General features: G+C 39.6%; 4 protein-coding genes across 5 annotated transcripts; 2 read left to right on the top strand and 2 right to left on the bottom strand.

The window, feature by feature from the left end:
- The first annotated feature begins 237 nt into the window (after positions 1-237).
- mibp2 (muscle-specific beta 1 integrin binding protein 2) lies at positions 238-2,710 on the top strand. Its single transcript, XM_061277080.1, has 8 exons — positions 238-502; positions 1,007-1,097; positions 1,274-1,319; positions 1,468-1,651; positions 1,737-1,808; positions 2,054-2,160; positions 2,259-2,349; positions 2,438-2,710. The coding sequence occupies exons 1-7, from the start codon at positions 477-479 to the stop codon at positions 2,342-2,344; spliced, it is 612 nt and encodes a 203-aa protein (XP_061133064.1). The 5' UTR covers positions 238-476; the 3' UTR covers positions 2,345-2,349; positions 2,438-2,710.
- An 8,069-nt stretch (positions 2,711-10,779) lies between these two features.
- On the bottom strand, positions 10,780-14,490 carry bloc1s6 (biogenesis of lysosomal organelles complex-1, subunit 6, pallidin). Of its 2 annotated transcripts, none has more exons than XM_061277497.1 (6): positions 14,356-14,490; positions 13,445-13,522; positions 13,014-13,173; positions 12,779-12,866; positions 12,622-12,708; positions 10,780-12,397 (listed from the first exon to the last, which is right to left on the bottom strand). In XM_061277497.1, exons 2-6 carry the CDS (start codon positions 13,500-13,502, stop codon positions 12,278-12,280), a joined length of 513 nt encoding a protein of 170 aa, XP_061133481.1. In that variant the 5' UTR covers positions 13,503-13,522; positions 14,356-14,490; the 3' UTR covers positions 10,780-12,277. The 2 variants fall into 2 exon arrangements, with proteins under 2 accessions (XP_061133481.1, XP_061133482.1); XM_061277498.1 differs by having other exon boundaries at positions 14,272-14,451.
- slc30a4 (solute carrier family 30 member 4) lies at positions 14,471-21,779 on the top strand. The gene is made up of 9 exons (XM_061277494.1): positions 14,471-14,608; positions 16,439-16,689; positions 17,242-17,506; positions 17,619-17,765; positions 17,853-18,006; positions 18,091-18,328; positions 18,962-19,067; positions 19,155-19,289; positions 20,606-21,779. Exons 2-9 carry the CDS (start codon positions 16,546-16,548, stop codon positions 20,758-20,760), a joined length of 1,344 nt encoding a protein of 447 aa, XP_061133478.1. The 5' UTR covers positions 14,471-14,608; positions 16,439-16,545; the 3' UTR covers positions 20,761-21,779.
- A 1,670-nt stretch (positions 21,780-23,449) lies between these two features.
- Positions 23,450-25,061, bottom strand: lg4h15orf48 (linkage group 4 C15orf48 homolog). Its single transcript, XM_061277499.1, has 5 exons — positions 24,929-25,061; positions 24,699-24,758; positions 24,474-24,562; positions 24,337-24,397; positions 23,450-23,803 (listed from the first exon to the last, which is right to left on the bottom strand). Exons 1-5 carry the CDS (start codon positions 24,971-24,973, stop codon positions 23,735-23,737), a joined length of 324 nt encoding a protein of 107 aa, XP_061133483.1. The 5' UTR covers positions 24,974-25,061; the 3' UTR covers positions 23,450-23,734.
- Between the last annotated feature and the right edge of the window lie 32 nt (positions 25,062-25,093).

The raw sequence follows: 25,093 nt of genomic DNA, 5'->3' as shown, positions 1-25,093 counted from the left end.
GCAATTCAAGTGATGAAAATGAGAGCCGGTTTTTTTTTCAATTTCAAAATTATAACCCCTTTTTTTTAAGCTAATTTCAAAGTTAGAAACCCATTGTTGTTGGAAATTTGCAGCTCCATGCGTGTGAATGAGGGCGGTGTTTTAGAGGGAGGGGTCTGCGGTTGGTAGAAGCTTCTGATTGGCCGAGCTCCCTTTCGTCGCCACAGAGCAAGTGGTTAAATAGCCAATCGCCTGTCTCCGTGGAGTACGTGTGGAAGTGTCAAGTAGCTCACGGTCCTCTCTCGGTAGAAGACCGCGTCCGAGCAACACCTCGCTGACTTTACACACTCAAAAAATCAAGTACCATGGATGAGTCGAGTAGTTGACGTTTCCTGTAACCTTCTCTTTTTAAGCTTTCTTCCGTCCGATCATTTTATCACCTGTCTATTGGCGTTTTTGACTTCGTGGCACCTTGTTTTTTACCACCAACGGAAATCATGAAGTACATCATTGGCATCGGAGGGTGAGTAAAGCAAATGAATGAATGAATGGAGGGCGGGTTGCTAAGCTAGCCGAGTTTAGCCCAGCTGCTAGGCCGGAAAGATGCCAAGACACGTGGGGGAGCGGTCGTGACATCTTCTGGATGTAGCTCAGCCTTGCATTGTGCTTGCACGATTGATAACATTTCTCGTTAGGTGTTTATCCGGAGTTAAAATGATGATCATGCGTGGAAATCAACGTTGGTTATCCTTCCCATTGTCGAGTTGATCCTAATGGTGTTCAGCATCAATAGATAATACATAATGTAAAGTTGCATGTTAAAATTGACTATACTGAACTGGAATTGTTTCTTATCAGTTGTGTATTTTTGAAACCAGAATAGCATGTTTATGATCTCTGATCATCAAAATTAGAAAATGAATCATACGATTCATAAACTGCCAACTTTTTATAGTTCTGAAATGTTAATTATTAATCTTTCATCTTTGGTTCATCAGTAACCTTTTTTTTTTTTTTTTTGATTTAGCGTAACAAATGGAGGGAAAACTACCCTCACCGACCGGCTGATCAAGAGCCTGCCCAACTGCTGTGTGGTACACCAAGATGACTTCTTCAAGGTGAGCTGAAACTTTTTGTTTTCTTTAAATGTTAGGTATAAAGATCAGGATTACCTGCACGGCTTGGTGGGCAATTACCAAAGTGTTACTAGATTGAATTCCAATTCTAAAGCCCTCCATTTAGCATATAGCACTAGTGTATGTACCTTGGTACATTTTATCAATGTATGTTTCAGCCCCAAGATCAGATTGCAGTTGAAGATGGCTTTAAACAGTATGATGGTAAGCTTGTGTTTGTAAGGATATGTGTGTCTTTTCATTTACAATATGCATGCTTTGTGGACTGTAGAGAAATCAGGTTTTCATATGTGCACTGCATTCCCCTCTTCTTCCTTCCTCCCACCTTTCGACTTTTCCTATCCATTTCTAGTCATTACTGCTTTGGATATGGACGCCATGATGAGCACCATCTATGCATGGCTGGAGGACCCGGTGAAGTTTGAGAAGTCTCACGGTGTCAACAACGTCCTGGACACGGCGATTCTCCCCAAGTCCGACCAGAAAGAGGAAATTCACATCCTCATTGTGGAGGGCTTCCTGCTTTACACTTACCAGTAAAGACACATTTCTCACTTACATTCCTGTCCGGTGACTTCTCTTGGCGGGTAAGAGGAATTCGCTGAATTTGCTCTTTTGCAGACCTTTGATCGACGTGCTGAACCAGAGGTTCTTTTTTTCCATCCCCTATGAAGAATGCAAAAAGAGGAGGTGGTAAGTGTCCAATTAGTTAGTATTACTATTAGTAATCAGGAACTATTTTCAAAAGTAAGACTTTAAAATGAAGACATTGTGACCTTCAGCTCATTCAGGCGTATTGGCAACTATTCCCATTCACAAATGTTCAAATATAAATATATTTTACATACAGCAATCTTGGGAACTATTTGACAAACTCCCAAAATTTCAAAGTTAAATGGGACAATTAAGACAAATTTTACACTTATTGTCATTTACAGTTCAAGGAACTACACGGTGCCAGACCCCCCCGGCCTCTTTGACGGCCACGTCTGGCCCATGTACTTGAAACACAAGAACATCATGGAGAGGATGGGCGTTGATGTTTGTAAGTGTCCTTTCTCATCTCCTACGAAATCAAAAATCCTTGTTTGGGGGGAAAAAAGAAAAAAAATGCATCGGTGCTAATTTTCTTTGTCACTACAGTGCAGCTAGATGGAACCAAGTCAAAGGAACAACTGTTCAACTTTGTCTATGGAGACATCCTGAATAATATCCAACATTCTTTCTAACAAAGGTATCTTTTATTGTACAGTATAAAGACAATCTTTCCCCATGTAAATGTTTATCTGGTAATAAACATTTGTTACCATTCTGTATTTCAGGTCACTTGATCAGCTAAAAAGAAGCACGTATTCAGCCCAGCCTGCTTAAAGTCCGGCTCGCCTTAAGTTTCTTCCTGGCAGCATATTTAGCTGACTGCTATTATCTTTAAACTAAAAAAAAAAAAAAAGTTTAACTTTGTAACTGGCGGCATTGAATGCTGGCATGATTTTTCTATCAAGCTTATTTATTGCTTTATACGGCCTATACCACGCAGAGTGGATGGATATATTCAGAGGATGGATGCATACGTCAATAAATTATCCTCAATCCAACTTTGTGTTGTTGTGATAACTGAAAAGTATCTTGTCATGAGACGTTTTCAAAATGGTACTCGTGTACCACTCTAAGCATGTGATGCCCACTATCAGGGGCGATGCTGCTCTTGGTACAAGTGATAAGCGGAGTCACAAGTTTGAGCCCCCCATATAATCACCTCTAATTACAAGTACAGGCCTTATCTATATTTAGACAGGTTTCAGTTTCGTCAGAATAAAACGCCATCATGACACCAAAGGCATGACGATGAGGTTGTCTGACGTGGCGAGCCGAGAAAGTTGACGCGACCTTTGCTCATGCTAATGCTGGTAAACTGTTTTCACAAATTGCTCTGCATGCTGTTTAACAGACCTAATGCAACTTGGCAATTATTTGCTGGACCTGAAAAATTGTTAAAATACTGCCCCAAAAGATCCAGTGTGTTTTGGTTATCTTTATTGGTGTCAAGAGCTTTATGCTTAAAAATTATAACCAGAAAGCTTTGGCAGGTGTAAATGAGGTGAAGCTGTTTTTTGCAAGACATACCACCTAGACTCTGACATCATTGATTCCATTTCCACATAGATCAGAGTGCGTGCCAAGGCCTGTTATCTATAATAGCAGACGGGACGGTTTGATTTGATAAATGTACGTACAACAACTGCAGGGACAAGCTGCACAACCCTGTGAGGTGCCTCAGAGGGAGTGAAGTTCCTTTTTTTTTCTACTTTATCCTTACATATGTTGCATAACACATCTACTCACTGACATTGAAATCATCCACTACAGTATCTAAAAGCAATATCCTTACTTATATGTAACGTTGAATATAAAAACCATAACCACAAGGCATTTCATACAGTGCTTAAATTGGCAAGCATATGTATTTCTTTTGGTCTTGTGAAGACACAAAAGTAGGTCAATACTTGATGTATGTTAGAAAGCCATAATTTCCTGCTTCAACGTCTGACCATAATGAAATTCAGTACGAGCAGCCTTTTGAGAGAAAAGGCAAGATATTAATCTTGTTGGGTTGGCATTCACTTAAAATGTGGTCACATGACTGGTCCTAAAGATATGCTAGTAGTCCACCCAGGCCATCTGCAGCACCACACAAAAGACACGTGGGTTTACTGGGTTTAAAGTTATTCTATGGAGATTGGTGTGATCTGGAGTTGGGAATGAGGGAGCAGTGAGTCAGAGACCACATTACAATCCCAATCATTAGGGGAATATCCTGCAACCTACTTTTGTTTTCCCCAGAACAAATAGTCAAATGCTTGCTCTCATTTATCTATTGTGTTCTTCAACTTTAATACTGTTCATTTTGCATGCATACATACTCTAGTGAATCCAAGAATATCTTTGTAATTGTTGATGTCAGGGTTTTCCAAACTATCTTGATCTATGATTATGTTGGAATGTATGTAACCGGTAATAAATAACCTAGGTAGATTAGTTTTATGCTTATGTTGGTATGTAACCGGTAATAAATAACTTAGCTTGTCCCATCCTACACAATGTCGTAAAACATCCCCTGCTCTGCTAATCGAGAGGTCAACAGCTTTAACTTGTTTATTCAGTCCGCTGTCACCCCCACCCTTTTTCTCTTAATAAAGATGCTCTTGTGGGAAGCGAGAGTCAGACTTCATTGGACCATCGCTGTAAGCACAGCGACGAGTGAACTCTCCGCCTGCAGGTGTCTAAAACGACTAACTTGTCTCCGAGTGGTTCTTGCAAAATAAATTAGAGTGAGCACCACTCTAACAGTTGACATCAAATTATGAAATATAGATGCGTTTAAATGTGTTAATGGTCTGTCTGATATGGGGTTACTGGAGTTTGGATATTTAAAAAAAAGAAAAGCTTTTATTTATTCATTCATTGTGTTTCTTATTTAGTTTTGACTTTTGTTTTTAAATTTCTGTTAATTTTAATCCGGTTTTAGAGTAGGTTTGTTGGTTGTTATTAATTTGTATTATGTTTTTAAATGCTTTGTTTTACTATTAATTTTAAATATTTATCATAGTTGTTTTTTTTATTCATTTTATTATTACTTGTTTTGTTAGCTGAGCTGCCAGGCTGTGTAAACACATTTGTTCGGGTAAAGTTCATTACATTGCCAAAATAATACTGTGTCCGTTAAATTCAGGTTAGACCCTGCGTCACAATCATAGTCACAATTTTCCTTTATTTACTTTAGCTCAGCACCAGTGACAAAAATTTTGCAGCTTTTCGCAAAGGCATCTTATTTTAACATGGGCGTTAGTGCGCACGGCTTGCCAGCTGGTCAGAGTAAACTTGAATGTGTGAGATAAGTGGTTACATAACTCCACTGCTGCTGTTGGCTCCCCTCTACGAAGAGAGGAAAAGGGATCAGACTGTCCCAGATTTGCACTACGGTCTTGCTGTCCAATTCTAAATGATTGACCTCTTCGTGTGTTTGTTTGTGAGTTTATACAACGTGGTCCAATGGTCAGCAGAAGTTCCCAAAAGAGACGTCATATTTTTAGCATAGTGCCACTTTGCTGAAGTGAGCCGATTGTGGTGAACCTGTCTTCGGATATTGTGTGAACGCTTGGTGACAGAAGGCTTTGTCTTTTGCAGTGGTGAGGAGTCACAAAGTTCAAATACTTTGGGACTGTGAAAAAGTCCGTTTTTCAGGTACCTGTACTCCTCCATTTCGTTTTCTGACATTGTTATACAAGAGAGTTTCTAACAGAGCAATAGATTTGGAGAGTCAAGGTTACCGTTCATGGATGAGAGAAATGTTTATCCAAAAATTATTTGTGGCAAATAAGTTTTTGTCTTTTTCTGTACAAAAATTCTAATTTGCATAAAAAAACACAGTCTCGCTAGTTCTTCATTAAAAAGAAAAACTAAGCAATAACATTGAGTTGTATGACGTAATAAACGTGTCTTGTATACAATGGACATGCATTTTTAAATATGAATGTTTTTTACTTACACTTGCAGTTGTCTTCTGTGTTAACATTTTCTGCATTTGTAAGTTACGTGCCGGGTAAATGTTGTGACTGTGTATTTTGTACTGTACAATACACTCACTAAGTGCTATTTCGCTAATTAAAAAAAAACATTGTTAAAAATAAAAATTGCAGGTTTTTTTAATTTTTTTTTTTTTTTTAACAAACAAGTATCTATACCTCCACTGAACAACAGCGTGTGAGTACTTTTGTCAACTGTGGTCTTTTGACACCACTGTTGTCTCTTGACAATAACAAAGCTTGCATTTTTCCTCCAACCACTGGAATAACCACTCAGGGCTAAGCAGGTCTCCAGTACTAGATCTTGCTGGATTTTGTTTAGATATGTGAGGGATTTTTTTCTTCTCTGCACACTATTGCCCTATCCACTTGGCATAGTGGAGCAAAGAAAGCAACAGTCTGCTGTGGTGAACTCAAATAGAGCATATAAACAACAGCGTAATTGCTCCCTTCAGACCTCACATCTATACCTCAGGTCAGACTGACTTGTCTTGCACATTGGGAGGCTACATACCTTTTCAGTCTTTCTTTCTTACTCAATCAGATCATCGGAACATTCATTTTCTATTCTGCGTGTTCTGTTTTGGGTTGCGAGGAGCTGCAGCCTATCCCACCTGGCACTAGACTGGTCAGCAGTCAATCATAGGGCACATATGGCGTAGTAGCATTTTGCTGAAGGACAGACTGGGATGGGAACCAAACTTCCATCATCGTGTTTGAGGAAGGCATTTTATAACGAGTATGTGTCAAATGTATGGTCATTGAGTCATTTAGCAAAATTTTTGCATCGAAGGGCCCATCTTTACAATTAATCTGAGCAACATACAATTCAATTAAGTAGCAAGGCCTTCATTGATCATAATATAACTGTCTGAATTCCCACCTCATCTATGTCTACAACACAATACATTTTTATTTATCTTGCGCTTTTGCAATATCTTTGAATCAACTTCCCTGTTGAAATGCAAAATACAGCTCATAAGGTCATTTTATGCAAGAACCATTTGTTTTAGTGAAAACTAAATATTACAGATTGTAGTTTTTTGGTGTTTGCTTTAAAACACTTGTTTGATAAGGCTTTTTATATTTTTAGATTTCTTATACATGCATTGAAAAATGTATGATCAGAAATGAGAATATATTAAGTGAACTTTTTTGCACATGTGCAGGTATTTAAATATACTTAAAATGGTGTTTTTGTCATACATTAGGTTGGGAGGTGTGAGGTCCTATGTGGTCCAGCATATGAATTGCCAATCCCTGCAATACAGTGCTATTTTGTCGACAATAAACACAACAAAAACATTGTGGTGGTTTTGGGGGTGATGGAATGGATTCCTGGCATTTCCAATGATTTCACTGCTGAAAATTGATAGATTTATGATCTTGGTCATGGATGGAATTAAATTCACAAGTTACAACTTTATATGTCTAAAAATGCCCTATATTATTTTATGCTCTTGTTTCATTTTTGTAGTGTGACAAAAACATTTTGTTGTCGGCAGTATGTGCCATACATAACAAGGCGGTTGGGAAAGAAGTTTAAATTTAGAAATAGCGCAAGACATCAAGAGAGATTAGTGTAGTTTTTGTGGCATATAGTCTAACCTCAAAGTATGCAAGGCACATGCATCTGATTAATCCACAAAGCGCACTTTGTTGTTTAACTTCTATATTTGTATCTTTTACTAGAGTCTAGCTGAGAAAATCTGTGGTTTGCGCAGTAAAAACCTGGAGTTGTTGCACAGGCTTGTTTTGAAAACATGACCATGGCCAGGCCACCATGCTTTAGAGCCACCTAGCGCTGCACCTGCTGGATTGTCAGGAAAAAAACAACTCTTCACCTCCTGTGGTTGACCACAAATGTCTGTGTTTACACTGAATTTGTCTGCCTTTGGGAGAAAATAGGCCACGTTACTAACACAACAAGAATCAGACATTCAAACATGATGAGTAGCTAAACTATAAAGTATCTGTCAAATAAGGCCAGACTAGATCAGTCGCTCTGTATTCTATAGATTGCCATAGAAAAACAATTTAGGCAACAAACCAAGCAATTATTTGATAGTTTTTTTAAATAAACCATTATGTAATTTGATTCACCCAGCTCAACCATCTTTGTCACACTTTTTTTAAAGATATATTTTAATGTGTTAGGTGCAACCTCGTTACAGATGATTGTTATTTTGTACGAGTTTTAAAACTCAACTTTGTTTTGCCTGCAGTTTACTGTAGTATATTGGGATGAATTCAATATGATTTTAAAGCCTCTGTAATCCTGCTTTTTACACCTATAGAAAGTGATGGTTGTAGTTTCATTATACAATGTCCATCTTGGGTCATAATTATTCATGTTTATGATGAGATGAGTTTTTTAGTTTGGGGGAAAACAATTATGCTTATTGTAAACCGAGAAATTGGCACACTACTGTCGCACTTTCTTATCCATTGCTCTTGCTCAGGCTCAGTATATTACGTTTATGTATCATTTTAAAATGGTCTTTAAAGACCACAAAAATAGCTTCTTTATATGCTGTAAAAACATGCTTGTAAAATGAATGCTAATTGCGGTCCAAAAAAAACAAACAAGAACCCATGTTCAAATTTCTACTGCACTACAAAATGTAATGTTTTTGCTTGTAGATTATTTATACTATTTTGGAAAATCCCATTGGTGACATCGCAAACTGTTTCGATTAAATTTCTATTTCTGAAGCATCTGTTGAGTCACGGACACTTAATTACTAATGTTCTCCCAGTCCACTAAGCCAGATGTGCGTATGAACTTACGTAAGGCGAGGTGGGGAAGAGTTGGGGAAAGCAAAATCACCACAAAGCGCTATGTTTTCCAGAGCCATTGCTCAAAGTCTACACATGGCCAAACAACCAACCAAAATGGTAAAAACCTGAGGGAAATAATGACACCACGCAGCCGTCATCAGTGTGGGCCTGAGGACCATATCCTGTTATGGTGGCTCTGGGAGAGGCTTGGCGCTGCCGGTCTGAAGCAGACCACAGCCTCCCACTCCTCAGCCGTCCGTCTGAATCAGTGTTTAGAGAGACAGGAAGGCCTGCCCGCTACAACATCATCATGTCCGTGTCTGCGGCTTTGTGAAAGAAGTTGCCTTGTGTGGGTATTTTTTCTGACAGCCAGCTTTCTGAAAGCTGAGAAGAATTAAAACCAAACACTTAGAGAAGCACAACCCAGACTGTCTACCTCTCAGGATGCCATCTACCCATGCCTCCAGGAAGACTGTCTAATTGACTAATTCTAGCCTGTGGTGTTTTTATAAGGGAAAAAAAACCCCACTTGGGAATAGTAGACATACCAGGACAGTTATTGTCCTTCCTTTACTGTCTGATGACGTTTTCAACGTCTAAGAATAAATTGACCCAATGATTCTCAACAAGTGGATTGGGACTCAAAAGTGGGTGCCTTGAGTGACCACGCTAATAACTCAAAAGACTCTCAAATGGTCTTTCCACATTAAAATGAATGGAAATGCCTGTTCTGCTCCCCAAAGGTGCATCGAGGTGCATGTCAAAATACACAGACAAATGTAGAAAATCGGCCACATTTAAAGGGCAGTTTTCACTGCAGCACCTCGCTTCGGTCAGCACAGACTTAGATAGCTACTTCCTTAGTCTGGACCCCTCCATGACCACTCTGTAGTGCAGTTTTAGCCCCGAGCAAGTTTGCGCTGTGAACCACGCAATGGTGGTTTCCAGCCGTAGTAGTGGGGCATAAAACTGGAGCTTTATGTGAATTGGCAGGGCTCCAACTTGGGATGCATAGGAATTTAACCTACTTTTCTGTCAACAGAAAAAATATATACATTTTTTTAGCTGGTAGAAAACAATGGTGGCTGAAAGTAGTTGACTATTTTGAAAACCACTGTCTGACAAGTTTGCAGAGGTGGTGAAAGGATACACAGTACTTAAAGGTCATAAAAGAATGGTTGAAGTACCCATTCAACTTCTGTACTGAAAGAACAAAGATTAAACTGAAAAGCATTTTTATTGGCAATTACATTGATTTTGTGAAATGCTTGTTTGATAACAACCGAAAAAAAATTCAACACCTTACTTGCCTTCTTTCAAATGATATTCTGGAATAAGGTAATGGACCTGGCTCTGTCTTTTTATGTCATGATGAGAATGTTGAAAAAAAAGTAATGAGTCTATTAATAAAGTAAGAAGTAGCTCGGTTTTACATACTGTATACCTTGTCCTTTTTCAAAGCAAAGCCTGAGCGTAAAAGGTCATCAGAAAAATACATACTAATTCAAATATTGGAAATTTTTCAATAAGTATCTTTGTGCAGTTCTGTTACTTCCTATCACTGCAATAGAATAAAAGTCAGTGAAAAATTACCAGGTGAAAAGGCCACGATCCTAAAAGTAGCATTTCTGTTGTGGAGTGAAAAGAAAACAAAACAAAGCGGAATATCAGCATCAACACAGAGGACTGAAGCGCCTTTGAGGAAATATTTTAAATGCTCATGCTGACATCTTCTGGGCTCACATTGTCATTGCATCAAACAGTCCTTTCTGTAAGTCCACAAAGGTGCAGCAGTCCTTAAGTTTTGAATGCAACTTTTTCAAATATTTGTTATAGAAAATAGAAATCCACTGCAGGGATGTTTCATTGGAATTTTCAGTAAGGTTAACATCTACTTGAAACCTAAATAGAATATTCCTCTTCCCAAAAAACACTCACTTATTTACATTCTATTGAATCCGGATGGGGAAACTGTGCTGTAAAAAACCTAGTGTGCTACAGGAAATTATTCATTCAATCAACTTTCACACAACAGGTCCCAAAAATATTTAATGCAAATAATAGAACAAAATCTATCTTAAGCAGCGTATCATGACGGGCAGAACAATTATGTTTTTCCACTAGATGGCAGAAATTATTTCTATGTATCATACTGCAAATAAAAATAGCGGACTCACCTTGTTTTTCTTACAGATCACATCTGTCTAATTATACCTGAAACAAAAAAGAAATAAGGAAGTGTAGACTGTATAGATCCTTTTGGGGCACGGCAAACTCAAGTCAAATATGACACACAGCAGTGCTTTTTAAACAGACTTTATAACGTGAAACAACTGACGGGTTCAATGCCCAGTAGCAATTCTATAGACACTATTTCAACAACAATGAAAGCAAACAGGATTATGCTTGAATGCAGAGTTTAACATCTGAAAGTACCAACAATAGGGAACTCGCCATCTTTGGTTTAAGCCTCACCGGTATAAATAATCGCACTGTTTTGCATGTTGGAGCACATTTACATCGTAATGCATTTCACATGAGCAGACGGGATATCTCCTGTTTATGAAACTTTAGACTTAAAAAAACAAACAATCATTTTACCAGGAACCACTCATTTGACAAGATTTGTGATTGTAACACAAGTATCTTTAAAAAAAAAAAAAAAAAGGGAAAAGACACCTGTCAGCTCGGCAGTTGGAATACAATTTATGTAAAACTGTCTCTTTCAAAAAATAGCAACAAATTGTACCGGTTAATTAAGATCATTCACGAATGTTTCTTGTTTCGGGAATTCAGACTAGATTTGCGTCTTAGAGGACTAATGAAACTGAAATGAGAAGAAGTGCACAGTAGGGGGAATATTTTGACATTAGTATTTGTACTTAGACTATCACAAGAAATGATGAGCCTTTGACTTTTACTGCTATTTATTTTGGTATTAAGAAAACTGTGGATTAATAAAAGCAGTATAAAAGTTAAGGAATGTTGTTTTTACTTTGTGCACAGCTGCAAGCTACGTGAGCAGTTAGTCTGTGGGAGCCAGAATTCTAGCAGAGTTGTACTGGATCACACTTTCCGCATCCAATAAAATGACCAATACTGTTTCACTTTTAGACTATTTTGAAATGTATTTTAACTAACAGTGTCTATTACTGTAATAAATAAAACACGTAAAAATTGAGACTGGTACTTTCTTTGCAAGTGGTCAAACTTTAACGGTGAAATTCCCATTACTGTATTTGCGGCACGTGGACAGAGATGCCTTGAGATCCAAGTTGAATCCATATTGTGACACAGCACAGTAAACTGCAATAATAATAATGATCAATTTTCTCTGTTGAGAAAGAAAAAATGCCTCCGAGTATTGTCATACTGTCTGTCTACATATAATGTGCCATCTGCCTTTAAATCACTATGCAATAGCCCATCTATGGCATCTTGTATTAACTTGCTGAGGGCAAAGCTTCTCTTTGTTTTGAATTTAGTAGGACAATAACCTTATCTCATCTTGAAGCCTCTTTTGAAGAATTGCTCACTCTTGTACACAAATAGGTGTTCATGCTGCGACAGTTTTTGGGGCGAAATATTTGATGAAAAATTCACTCACTCGACGGTGTAAGGCCTCTAAAGTGTTCTTGTGGTTGCAGACTAGCAACCAGAAAATGTATGACTGTCATAACCACTGAATGACACTCATACTTTGGCCTCTTACTACGTTTTCTTAAATGCTGTTGCACGTAAAATTGTATTTTGGTAGAAAATGGGCGGAAACATGCAAAACCATCATACCACAGGAGCTTATGTTCTTTTAGCAGGTTTGGCAATAAGCTGCCGCTCTCGCTCCAGCTCCTTCTCGCGCTGGTGCTCCCTCTCCAGCGCCTCCTTCTGCTTGTGCTGCTGCAGCTTTAAAGCTCTTTTCTGAAACCATAGGAAGCAATCAGGGGGCTTGTCATTGTCGCAAGGAGAAGATAAACCTAAATGAATCCCAGAGGGCAACTAAAAAAACAGATAAGTATAAGAAGTACATCCAAAATGTCATTATACATGTGCATACACAAGGAATGATGCAAGAAGCTGGTCTTGGATGAGTAAAATAAGATGTTAGACGGCTAAAAAAGCTAAATCCACGGACGATGCTTTACCTTTAATTTTGTTGTCCTTTCATGGATTAAAATCATCTCTTTCCTGATATTGACCAGTTTGTTGTGGTAAACCTTGGCCTCTGTAAACTGTCAAACAAATATACAGGATGAGGGAACATGTCCCCCTGACCTAGTTTAAGCGTAAGTGAATTCATACCAGGGAATTCAGGTCAAGTAAGCTGTTGCAGTCTCGGAACTTGGTGACTTCTTGGTCCAGTGTGTCCAACAATATGAGCTGATTTTGTCTGAAAGAGCATGAGAAAATACACATGAGTGGTATTTGATGTAAAAGATTTGAAAAACACAGCACTATACCACACAAATGTATACAATATACAACTCCATCACGTAACGGCAAGTTGATGATGATCAGGGCTCATCGATCAACTCACGTGAGTTCTTGGAGAGTACGTTTTGAGTTCTGAAGGCCAGGCAAGTAGTGGGAAAGTAAGCCCTCTGTCAGCTTGTGCACCGCTTCCTTGTATTCGCACGCATTTTCTAGAGGGGCGGAGCTCTCCAAATACATCAGCTCCTCTGCCGACAGCTGCACATCTGAAAGATGACAGCAGATGTACAAATTTACATTGCTTGTGCAACATTTACCCCATTGTTATTATTCTTGTTATTACATCCGACCCAAGAGAAGAATTACTTCACAAGTAGAAAATGCAAAGTCCAAGCTCGAGTCTAGATTTAATTCCCCCCCCCCCCCCGCCCCCCACAAAAAAGGGAACTTGCGAGGCCTTGCAATCAGACAACATTTGGACCACTTCGCAAGGTCAAGCGTGCGAAACACGTGCAGGTTTGTTATCAAATTCCACACCTTCGATATGTGGAGGTTCACCCTGTGATGAGGGTCCTTCATCTTCCATTCCCTCCATAAACAACAAGACTCTGCAACCTGTAAAATATGCCAGGGCATCAGATGGTCCTTCTTCAGCAAACTACAAATATTTGACGCCCGGGAATTCTAATTGTGCATATACTAGTATTCCAGAAGAAGGCGACAAAGCATTTTAAATGGAGAGTATCATACAGTTAAGGTTATGCTACCAGCTGCTAACAGGTACACACTATCATGAGTTTATTAAATGATTCTACTGAGTAGGTCAATTATTTGGCACACAAAAAACCTTCACATGAGGTTCATCAATCACATTAGCGACCATTGCAGTCGAAGAAACATCCTAGCACGAGTACATTGAGAATTATGCGCATATTCACACAAATAATATTACCTCAATTCAATATTACCATTCAAACACTTTACTAGTCAGTCATTCGACCAGTGCACTCATCAACTTGGAGCAAAATCAAATTAATCGAGCTAGCTATAATGACAGTTGCACTAGTTTGACTTGGTTTTCTAGTAAGGTCATCTAATTTCTAAATGACATTTCTGAACAGGAGGAGGAGAATTTTGGCATGCCCGTCGCACATCATATCATGAGTGGGACAGAAATAATACAGGGTAGTTTGTGCTACCGGTATGCTAATAGTGCGTATCGTACTAGTTAGGTATAGTAGTCTCCACCATAAACGCCTAGACTCGGCAACCTGTAAAACATTGAACGAGTATCTTTTACCAGTTTATCAGACGGCGTATCTCGTGACGCGTCACATGTCACTACAAAACCAAAGGCTAATCACCTTACTTGCTTCTTCGTCCAACCGTTTTTTTTAAAGAGACGCTTATCCAACGAATGGGCGTGAAAAGTCAGTGTACAACATTACCCGTTACGATTTCTTCTCCGCGGCGTTTGCAGGTATGGTAAAAATTGACGCGGCTAAAACAACGACGAGATTAGCATTTTGAGTTGTTTGCGGATGACCAACGTCATATGACTTGGCCAGTCACGTGACTGTGGATTTCTCCACCAAACTTGCTAGTTGAATTTGCTCGTGTTTTCTTTCCCACTACAGAGTTTGGACGACTCCAGAGATGTACCGAGCTGACCGAAGACATCGCTTGGATATATTTTGTCAGGTGAGTTAGCCCTGTTTATGTCATGTGATTTTTATGAAAAGTTGATTGTCGCCTGCTGACACGACCAAACATTTCGATCACATTTACGAGCTATCCTGTTACTGTTTAGCCACAGCTGTTTCATTGAAGAGGACTTTTGAGCTTTTTACAATCTCTCTCCCTAATGACAGGATCTGTTTGACTACCTGGGATAAAATACTGGCCTTTTGTTTCTACCTCACATCCTTTTTATGTGTTTCGTATGTATTTTTTTCGCCGCGTTAATGCACGGATGGGTAATTTTTTATCTGATTTTGATTGCATCTTCGAATCTGTGTATTAATAATATACTGTTCTTTAGAATAAAAGTGACCATGTGGTTCTATCCTGGCAACTTTTGTCCAACAGAAAACCACGAAAGTCCCATTTTACAAATTCCTTATTCAATGTTTTTTTTTTTTTTTTAAATAAATTTTTGCACAAGGACGTCAATTAGTAAATTTCATAGCAGAAGTTTTGTCACACGTGTCATACATGATGCTCTCTTCAGATTATTTCCTTTTTTTTTTATGCGTGGGAACTTTTTCCCACTAGCCGAGTGCAATGACAATTGGAGGAAAGGTGGCTGGAGTTCTAAAACAAACAAAAAAAATGCTTTTGAAAGGTGCCTCAATCCCACCTTTGACTCCAGAGGCACTATTAGAGGCTACGTCAGAAATAAAATAGTATTCTGTGATGACATCAACAGAAAAGTGGAGGTGAATTCAGTTTAAACAGTGCTTTCCAATGTACTGAAAAGGTTTTCCACAAAGTTTAAGGAAAGATGGTACAAACTGGTAGATTTGACTTGATTTGAGTCCCACTAATTATTTGCATGTCAGAGAACTAAAGTACCGTTTTTTTCCGTGTATAATGCGCCGCCATGTATAATACGCACCCTAAAAATGGCATGTTGATGCTGGAAAAAAGCCTGTACCCATGTATAATACGCACCCAGATTTTGACTCCTACTTAAGTCCGTGAACGTAAAATTATTTCAGAAAAAAGATCATCTTTGTGAACAACCGGATGTTCTGCCGGTCAGTATCACTGCGCATGCGCTAGCATACTCAATAGCGAAGAAATGTTTCGGATTTGTGTAGGGTACATTGTGACAGCAAACGAGCAGGTGATCTAGCAAGCGTCTGATACGAGAGCATTGTGTTCGTATGGAGTGTGTTTGAAGTGAACAGCAGAGAAGAAAGCACATCTGTAATGGCGGCCTCCGTATGATATCCGGATTTAAAAAAAAAAAAAAATTGAGATTTTTTTTTTTTTTGTACCCATGTATAATGCGCACCCCAGATTTTAGGACAATAAATTAGCTAAATTTTGCGCATTATACATGGAAAAAAACGGTACCTTATTCCAAGGGAGGGACAGAAGAAAAATGGTCACACCAGCTGTATCAACTTTTTTACAGCTATTTTAAAAAGCAAATATAGTACCCGGTAGGATAGCTATCTTTGAACATGGCAAAGTACAAATTTAGATTTTCTGAGACTTATATTTTGCTCAAGCCATCTTTTGATTTCACCTCATTTATATACAAAATCGATGCTTACTCTATCAGTCAGTAATCTTCTTGTGACCCAACACAGTTAATGTTGAACTTTATACTCATCAAAAAAACTGAATGTTAGTTAAAAACATGGTACAACAATAAGAGTAGAAACAAATCCAAAAAATTACAGCCTATATCACCATGGAAGATGAAGGGGTAGGAAAACAGAACATGGCTTGAGGGTTAAAGATACAAGCTGTGATAAAGCGTGGGTGGTGTCCATTAGCTTTTGTTTTCATCTGTTTCAGGTCCCGATGCAGTAAACTTGCATGTTCGTCGGAGCTACGCAATGTGAATGATTGACCCAGGAGGAAAGTGTCCTGTCTGCATAGTGGGCCCGGGATACTTTTAAAAGATGTCGGGTGGTAGCCTGTTGAGCAAAGTGCGCTCCGCCTTCAGGAAAGAGCGTAACGACTGGGACATGAGTAGCGACACGGCACCCTTCGACTTCTCAGATGAGCTGGTGGAAGACGAAGTGCCCAAATTCAACAAGCTGAAGGTATGGAGCCAATGATTCAATATCCTTGATGCATAGACCTTGCTTGTCTTCACAAGGAAGCTGGCATTGAGCAAAATCATCTCCAGATCTTTTCAGAAAACCAAAAAAGGCTTGCTGAGCCATTAACTACATTGTCAGAGAGAGCATGACATTCTCAACACTTAAGATCGGTCAATAATTTGTAAAAATGTGCGGAGACTGACTTCAAGGCAGTCCCAAGTTACAGAGGCACCATTTGTTGTTACTTAGGATATGCAAGTCAAAGTCAAATCATAAAATCTTCGCAGTCACATGTATTCACACCATTGCCATTTTGCATTCCGGATTTATTGTTCCTGTCACATAATTGTACTAACACATTCATAACCATGTTTATTTAAGCTCCCAAACCAAACTCAGAATATTCTGCTACTTGGTCTTCTCAATTAGTCAGGTTTGCTGCAGTAGTGACATGAAAAAAAATGAGTCAAAATTTTACACTTATGTACTAGTGGACCTTTAGATGGATATTAATGATGTCGGATAAATGTCCAAATGCCTTTCCATATAAAGGTGGTGGTCTCCGGCGAGATGTCGGAATACTCTGGCGGGACTCAGTCCAATGGAGTAGCGGTCAACACGCTGGTGGTGGCGGGTCATGGGGAAGATGATGACTCCTTGCTGGACTCTTCCTCCAGCGTGGGCAGTCCAGGCTTGAACATGGACCCATGTGACAGCTGCACCAAGAAGAGGGAAACAATGAAGCAGAGGAAGGTGATGAAGAGGCTGGTCATTGCGGCTGTGCTCTACTTTCTTTTCATGGTGGCTGAAATCATAGGTAAGCAGAGAGGTGAAAAAAGTATGGCTATGGAGGCCTGTAAAAACGTTTTTGTTGTTTTTAAATCGATCTTGTATATGTCGCTGAATACTACCTTGTACGGTTCTTTCAGGTGGATATGTTTCGAACAGTTTAGCCATCATGACTGACGCTCTGCACATGTTGGCTGACGTGGTGGGTATCCTGTTCTCTCTGCTGGCTCTGTGGCTCTCCACTAAACCTCCCACCAAGAGATTCACCTTTGGACTGCATCGGCTTGGTAAGCAAAACTGATGTATGAAGAGTCAAAGCAGAGATATGACTGCAAGCTGTGGAATGAGTAGTAGTGTAACCGTTTCTGATGCAGAGGTGATATCAGCTGTCCTGAGTGTGGTGCTCATCTACATCCTGACGGGAATACTGCTTTTTGAGGCCATTCAAAGGACAATAAAACAAGACTTCAACATCGATGGCGATGTCATGATCATTACAGCGGCTGTGGGTGTGGCTGTCAACGTCGTGTGAGTGCGAAGGCGTGTTTCTCTCTGTGAGAGACTGACTACAGTCGAAATCGCAGCATAAAATGTTTTTTTTTTTAAATCTAGAATGGGCTTCTTATTAAACCAAGGGTGTCATCTTCACACTCATGGCCACGGTCACTCTCATGGCCACGGTCACTCTCACGGTGCCACAGCAGCCACGTTGGGGTCACAGTCCGCGGGGTCCGGACACAACCAGAGGCAGCACGGCAGCTTGGCTGTCCGAGCCGCCTTCATCCACGCTTTGGGTGACCTTCTCCAGAGCCTCGGGGTTCTCATAGCTGCATACATCGTCCGCTTCAAGGTGCTTTGCTTTGTTCTGTTTGCGGCCAGTTTTATATGAAGTCTTGGGTTTTATTACGCAATAAACACAATTTTATGGTGCCGAGCAAATAGGGCTAGATGATCTGGCCTTCAAATCGATTTCTTTTTCACCACAGTCTCATTTTGTTGTACAGCTTGTGAAAATGGTATGTCCCCTTAAATTTGATAGCCTTGAATGTCTCACCCATTGAAGACAAAAGAGTAAACCTCAAAGTGAAAATGACAAATTTGGGCCCAATTAGCAATTTTGCATCTGAGGCTTCATGTCATGTGACTCTGTGTTGCGAGGCTTGAGATGTGAATAGGGAGCGGGTGTATTTAAAGATCCCTCTTGACACTCATACTAGTTACTTGAAATTCAGTATGGCAGCTTTTGGATGATCTGGAAAAAAAAAAAGATGGCCTAAGCTATAAGAAGATATACAAGATTTACCAAGTTGTGACTGGTGTACTCACTTTTGTGTGAAATCTTCTGGAAATTCAATTCTTAATGTATAAACTTTTGAAAAATTCAGCAATTTGCCGTTAAACCGCTTGCTTCCGTTGTTGCATACTATGATTGGATTGTATTTTTGCAGTTTGTCACCGTGATATCACCTCTCTATCTCTTCAGCCCGAGTATAAACTTGCGGATCCAATTTGTACCTACATCTTCTCGGTTCTGGTTCTGTTCACCACAATCCGCATCATACGTGACACAACAGTCATTGTGCTGGAAGGCAAGTGTCAGATTCTTGGCAAGTGTGCAAACCTGTTCTTAGATAATGATTCATGGTGTGTTTTTCTCCTTTTTGGACACTGCCTAGGTGTGCCGAGGCATCTGGACACAGTGCAGATCAAAGAGGATCTCCTAAAGTTGGAGGACGTGCAGTCGGTGGACGAGTTAAATGTTTGGGCGCTGACTGCAGATAAAACCGCAGCACTTGTGCATCTTCAACTAAGTGAGTCTCTTCAGTACCATATGCACATATTGATATTACTTGACATACTTTCTTGTTAATTCCCTGGAACGTGAGGTAAATGTGCTTTGGCTTGGTTACGTGACTCAAATCTATTTTTAAAACTCTGCTCCTGGCCATTGTCAACCGCTTCCCTTTTCTTGAACCATTTTAGCTGTGTTAATGCAAATGAAACTACCCTATGATGGGGATTTTTTTTTCCCCCTATTTTTGTCATTTCCAGGTGCAAGTCTTTAAATTTAAGTTATGTTCTTGTGTTCTAAAGTTCTAAGGTGGCTACATTTGAGCAATGGAAAGCCATGAAAACTGCATTTTTAATTGAACTTTTTTAAGTGGAATTAGTGGACATATTTGGAGTAATACAAGTTTCATTCCATATTCAACACTTGATTTTCTTAATACAGTCAACACTCGACTGTATTACAGAATTGATCAATATTTGGATCAGGGGGTGATTTCCTCTACTTTTCTTTCTAAAATGAATAAATCACAATATAATAACTTGCTGGGGTGTAGACAATGAATGACACAATTATGATTTTTAAAACTGGAAGTTGAAGTGCCCTCTACTGATTTTAGAAATGAATAAAATATTGTCTACAAAAATGAGGTAGTCTACTGTACAGAAAATACTGTATTTTTTTATCCAGATCAATTATTGTAGTTGTTTCACAACCGGCACAGTTTTTCAAGCAAAGTCAAATTTGAAAATGGATGGTTAATGTACATTAGTGAAAAAAACTAATCTTAGTTTAAAAATCCATATACAGTAAAAGAAGAATTGCCTGACTGTCTGTATGTGTTAAAAAGAAAACTCCACAAAGTCAAACCCAAGAAAGCCTGAGGCCAGTTGAACATAAGCACCAGTCCGGTTCTTCCTCTTTTAACCAAAGCGTGACGTGTCACTGAAGCTGTCAGAACAGAAATATTCACGCTCTAAAATCCTGGTCATGACCTTATAATGACCAAAACCCCAGTTGATCTTGTTTTTGTTCCATAGTTGACTTCAAAATTCAAACTCTAATACAAACCAGTACTATACCAATATAAGAAAAATAAAGAATGAGTTTACACAGGGTAGATCTCAACCAAAGAACAGAAGACTAAGCTGCAATATTATTACTATTTGTGCAGAGGATAAAGAATATATGCCTGTGAGTGCCTCTCCTATTTGTTTGTTTGTTCTCCTAAATCGATGTAGCCGCAACAACTTGTCTGGTTTTGCTAGCCACTCCTTGGAGTTTAGAGGACTTGACAGTTTGCTTCTCCAATCTTATGTTGCATTGTTTTGCTGTCAGAGCCCTTAAGTGCCAGCAACTGGGAGGATGTCCAAGCAAAGGCTCGTCACCTGTTGCTTCACACCTACAGTCTGACAAGATGCACGGTCCAGGTCCAGACGCACAGGCAGAGGCCCGTGCGCACCTGTGCACACTGTGAGCAGCTCAGCACTTAAAAACATTGGCTGCTTTCGACTGCTTTCACTTCTTCTTCTTTATGCATTTCTGCGGAGCCATGTGTTGGCGAGTTCAGGCAGAAGGCACTTGGATGTTCCACTCACCAAATATGACGTGGAACATGAGCAGTAGTAACACCCTCTCGGTGAAAGGATTGCCGCTGCCCGTGACTTGACTGCTCTTCGGACAATGTTGACTGACCTTTGACGTATTCAGTTAAGGAAGGTAAACCTTCAGCACAATCTTTTCATTCACCATTAAGGCCTATTTATCTGTATTTTACATGACCGGTGTATATTTTTTGTTATTGTGACTTTAAACTCTGTTACTTTATCTGTGGAAAGCTGTTTGAGCATTTAATGGCCTTGATATGCAGCGTTGAGGTCTGTGTACTAATGCACTATTTGTCCTCACTTCTGAAACAATGCAGCACAACATGGTTCTTTACTAATAATGTAATTTCACTACCTTGTGAAATTTACAAATTAGCATACTAGTAGGAGGGGGGCACGTACTATTTGACATCCTTTGGCATACTAGTGTGCACTACCATCGCCACTAGTAAAGTCAGAGATGTGGAAAAAGTCAAATTTGTATTTTTTTATTTTTCTAGTGTGGACCTTAAGATGGATGTCAATGATATTTAATAAAGCTCAAACAGCTTTCCTAAGTTAACCAGCAATGTACAGCTGTGGCCAGTCGGCTGAGTGAATCAGTTAATACACCTCACAGTACTAACCAAAGTCACTTTATATTAAACAACAATGCGGACATGATCCACACTAGTATTCAAATTAAATTCTGAAAGCGCTCGACTTTGGAGTCACTTTGGAGTTGTGCCATGATAGCTGCTGTACCTTAATGATGACTGACAGTGTTATAGCGCTGAGCCAACTTATTTGTTTTCTACGTGACTTGGCATTCACAAATAGTAATGTTGTTCATATTGCTTGTATTAATCATCGAAACACATCATGATCACTTTTGTTTTGAAATAAAATACTTTGTTTCAGCCACAGTACTCCGTTTTTTTATGAGGGGATAAACTTGGTTATGTATTGTCGTGGCTGATTTATTTGCCTTGAATAGGACGTGCAGGATTTGAAGAATACACTTTGAAAAATATTCAACAATGACAGTGTTAGAGTGATAATGAAGTGAAGACCGACAAACACACCGCGTAGACTGTTATGTCCTTTTCCGTCCACATGGTGGTCCACTTATACAGCATAGTAATACTGAACTGAAATGTAGCTTCAGGATAGCTGCATTTACTGATTGCAGCTTGGTTTAAAGGATTAGCACCTTTTAGCCTATGAAATGATGGCATCATTGATGAGTCCATATTAAATGTGTGCAGAATGCATCACAAATTTTAAAATAATTGCCACGAGGTATTTAACCTCACATGACAAGTGAAAAATAAAAGGGCGTGTGCCTGGGTTTCTAGGCAGCGCCTGTGTGACCATAAAAGTGAAAGTGTTTGCACACACCAAGCCTACGTGACTTACAAACTCAAATGTTGTACGTCATGTTGTGTGAACAAGACAGTATTCAGTTGCCTAAATTCGAATGTGTCACCGGTCTAATCAAGAGTCTTATGACATCTATATATGGAATAATAGAATTTGGGAGTGTATTGATTCACATTGTTCACACAGTTGTTCAAATAAGTAACCAATAGTCAATAATTGTCTTGACCTTAGTTGTTTATATGTTGCGAGGCATTCGACACAGTCTTGTCTGCAAATGTCTTCCAGCACTTTACATCCTTCCCCCTTTGCTATTGTTTCCTTAAATAACCTTTCACCGCCACCCGGTAGAGCATAATGGACGTCCCTAGATACAGAAACCCTTGACATCTCAGAGCCTTGTTACAACATGACGTGACACGACTGGAGGCAGCTATCAACACAACGCTTCACTGCAAAGGGAAAAAAAAATAATAATGCAAGGATGAACGTGATATCCTGAACCCTTGCCCACACTCAGTCATTGTGATGCGTGAATCATTGATGAGGCAAGACTCGGAGCTGTGTCTAACCACGTGCATGTGCCACACAACATTGAGTGGGTCATTCTCCATTATTAAGAAAATTGTTGGTGTAGGTGGACGCTCACTTATCCATAAACTGGTTGGAAGGGAGTAGTTGTTCATTGATGATGTCTCGTCTAGAGCTGTTATCAATGAATCTGTAGTGTAGTTATTCACGTAGCTAAATCCATCCATCCGTTATCTGTATCACTTGTCCCCATGGGGGTCGCAGGCGTGCAAGAGCCTATCCCAGCTGTCATCGGGTAGTAGGTGGGGGACACCCCGAACTGGTTGTTAGCCAATTCCAGGGCATACAGAGACGTACAACCATCCACAATTTGGAGTGGTCAATCGGCCTACCAAGCATGTTTTTGGGATGTGGGAGGACCTGGAGAAACTCCACGCAGGCACGGGGAGAACATGCAAACTCCACACAGGGAGGGCCGAAGGTCCACACGACTCCCGTGGCGACAAGCGGTACAGAAAATAGATAGATACATAGCCCTTGATAGTGTAGTTGTTTACATAGATGAACAATAAACCTAAGAAATATGTCATTTACAGCACATAATTATGATCTACACAGTCTATAAACATTTCCTAGGCTTGAAAAGTGTAGTGGTGTTGACATAGCTGGCTAGTAAAAGTCACCGTTGCGATAAACATAATTTATTAGCAATCTTATATAGTACAGTAGATTATTCACCGGCATCCCATTTTAATTTGTACATTTACAGGAGCAGTGCAAGCTACTTCCTGTCAGCATACTAACGTTTGGAGATGATTTTTGCGGTCGCGCAGCTAAAGAGCAGACAGGAACAGAAGCGTTTCCGCACACTGACATGACATCAAAACAAACCGGCTCGTGCGGAAAGGATTCTGTTCGACTGATGGGTGGGTGCTGAGGGGAGCGAGGTCACGAGAGGTTAGAGCGCCATTCACTTGATGAGACTCTTCACCAGCTCCAGTTCCTTCACTGGCTTCCACTCCTGATTGATGGTGATAAGCTGCAAGGGGGCCAGACAGAACAAGGATCACATTGCATGATTTAATTTTGAGATACTTTCTGATTTTTTTTGCAGGGATTAAAATTTGGGTTTTTAATAGCACTCTTAGAAGTAGTGTGACAAGTTTACCGGACATTTATTTTCACTAAACAAGGTCTTTAATTCTTTTTGTTAGCAATTGCAAGTGAAGTAACATAATACTGTGCTTATATAACAGAAAAACAAACTTTACCAGGGTTTTTGTCTTCATTATTATTTTGTCTCGATTTTGTTTAAAAGTAAAATAAAGTGTCGTGCCATTTCTATTGATTTCAGAGTGTGGTCATGGATAGATAGAAGGGCACTCAAAGCAGACTCGCTCATTGGCATGCAGGCGCACGCATTAATATCAATTTTTCTGGAAGGCTGACTTATTTAATAACATTTCTTCCTCTGTGACGCAGCAGCTTTCACAGGCCCTTAGGAAACTTCGATTTTCATCGCAGCTCCAAATTCAACCAAAATTGCTTAAAAACAAAACTAAATGTTTTCACCTTTTGGGGCTTGGATGGATCCACTCTTTCCCATGGTTCTGGATTGGAGGTCTTATTCAAACTGAAAACAATACAAATGCAACACAATCAAACCTTTGATAAAAGACAAAACCAAACACAGCACTCCTGCTACTCACATGACGTCCGTTTTGGTGAAAAGAAAGTAGAAGGATGCTGTGGTGGCTCCTGTTGCGGTTAAAGCCATGAACCCGATCAGCGGAATCAGCTGCATGTAATTGGATAGGGATAATCATTAAATAACATTTATAGTATATTCTTTATATTATTTAAAAACATATTTCTATTTTAGAAAATAACACCATCCTCAGCTTTCATCACTCACAAAAATCAGCCCGACTCACCTCTTTTTTCTTTTTTAACATTTGGAAAAATCCCTTCATTTTGTACCGGTCCTTTGATACCTGATGAGAAACAGGCCATATTTCTCCATTAGCTATATTGAAAATTTCTGGTAAATTTCCAGGAAGTTCCCTCATAAGAGCCAATCATCAGTTAAATAAATTCCTGGCTTATTCCCATTGAACAGATCCAACTTTTGCCAGCAGTGTCATCAGCATATAGCAGCTCTCACCTTCAGTTGTGGAGTAGCTCTCGGGTTTGTGAGACAGTGGAGCATCCCTTCCGCCTACTCCGGATTGATATAGGCTGCAACGACGAGGTAACAGGCACGTAGACACAGCTTCCTGCTCTGCTATTCACCAAAGGGAGGATTTGCCAACCATTAAAGTAGCAGATC

Source organism: Syngnathus typhle, linkage group LG4 (assembly GCF_033458585.1).
Source record: "Syngnathus typhle isolate RoL2023-S1 ecotype Sweden linkage group LG4, RoL_Styp_1.0, whole genome shotgun sequence".
In the NCBI taxonomy this organism is placed as follows: domain Eukaryota; kingdom Metazoa; phylum Chordata; class Actinopteri; order Syngnathiformes; family Syngnathidae; genus Syngnathus; species Syngnathus typhle.
Note: the sequence above shows the minus strand (reverse complement) of the source record. Positions and strands in the feature narration are given on the sequence as shown.

What these genes read in the sequence shown, in the direction of transcription:
- slc30a4 (XM_061277494.1), top strand. Translation starts at nt 16,546, where the DNA reads ATGTCGGGTGGTAGCCTGTTGAGCAAAGTGCGCTCCGCCTTCAGGAAA. An exon ending in CCAAATTCAACAAGCTGAAG is followed by an intron (nt 16,690 to 17,241) that starts GTATGGAGCCAA and finishes TTCCATATAAAG; the next exon opens with GTGGTGGTCTCCGGCGAGAT. An exon ending in ACTTGTGCATCTTCAACTAA is followed by an intron (nt 19,290 to 20,605) that starts GTGAGTCTCTTC and finishes TTTTGCTGTCAG; the next exon opens with AGCCCTTAAGTGCCAGCAAC.
- mibp2 (XM_061277080.1), top strand. Translation starts at nt 477, where the DNA reads ATGAAGTACATCATTGGCATCGGAGG. An exon ending in TACATCATTGGCATCGGAGG is followed by an intron (nt 503 to 1,006) that starts GTGAGTAAAGCA and finishes TTTTTGATTTAG; the next exon opens with CGTAACAAATGGAGGGAAAA. An exon ending in ACCAAGATGACTTCTTCAAG is followed by an intron (nt 1,098 to 1,273) that starts GTGAGCTGAAAC and finishes TGTATGTTTCAG; the next exon opens with CCCCAAGATCAGATTGCAGT.
- lg4h15orf48 (XM_061277499.1), bottom strand. Translation starts at nt 24,973, where the DNA reads ATGCTCCACTGTCTCACAAACCCGAGAGCTACTCCACAACTGAAG. An exon ending in GAGCTACTCCACAACTGAAG is followed by an intron (nt 24,759 to 24,928) that starts GTGAGAGCTGCT and finishes GTTTCTCATCAG; the next exon opens with GTATCAAAGGACCGGTACAA. An exon ending in TGTTAAAAAAGAAAAAAGAG is followed by an intron (nt 24,563 to 24,698) that starts GTGAGTCGGGCT and finishes AATTACATGCAG; the next exon opens with CTGATTCCGCTGATCGGGTT.
- bloc1s6 (XM_061277497.1), bottom strand. Translation starts at nt 13,502, where the DNA reads ATGGAGGGAATGGAAGATGAAGGACCCTCATCACAGGGTGAACCTCCA. An exon ending in CGTACTCTCCAAGAACTCAC is followed by an intron (nt 12,867 to 13,013) that starts GTGAGTTGATCG and finishes ATGCTCTTTCAG; the next exon opens with ACAAAATCAGCTCATATTGT. An exon ending in TACTTGACCTGAATTCCCTG is followed by an intron (nt 12,709 to 12,778) that starts GTATGAATTCAC and finishes TTTGTTTGACAG; the next exon opens with TTTACAGAGGCCAAGGTTTA.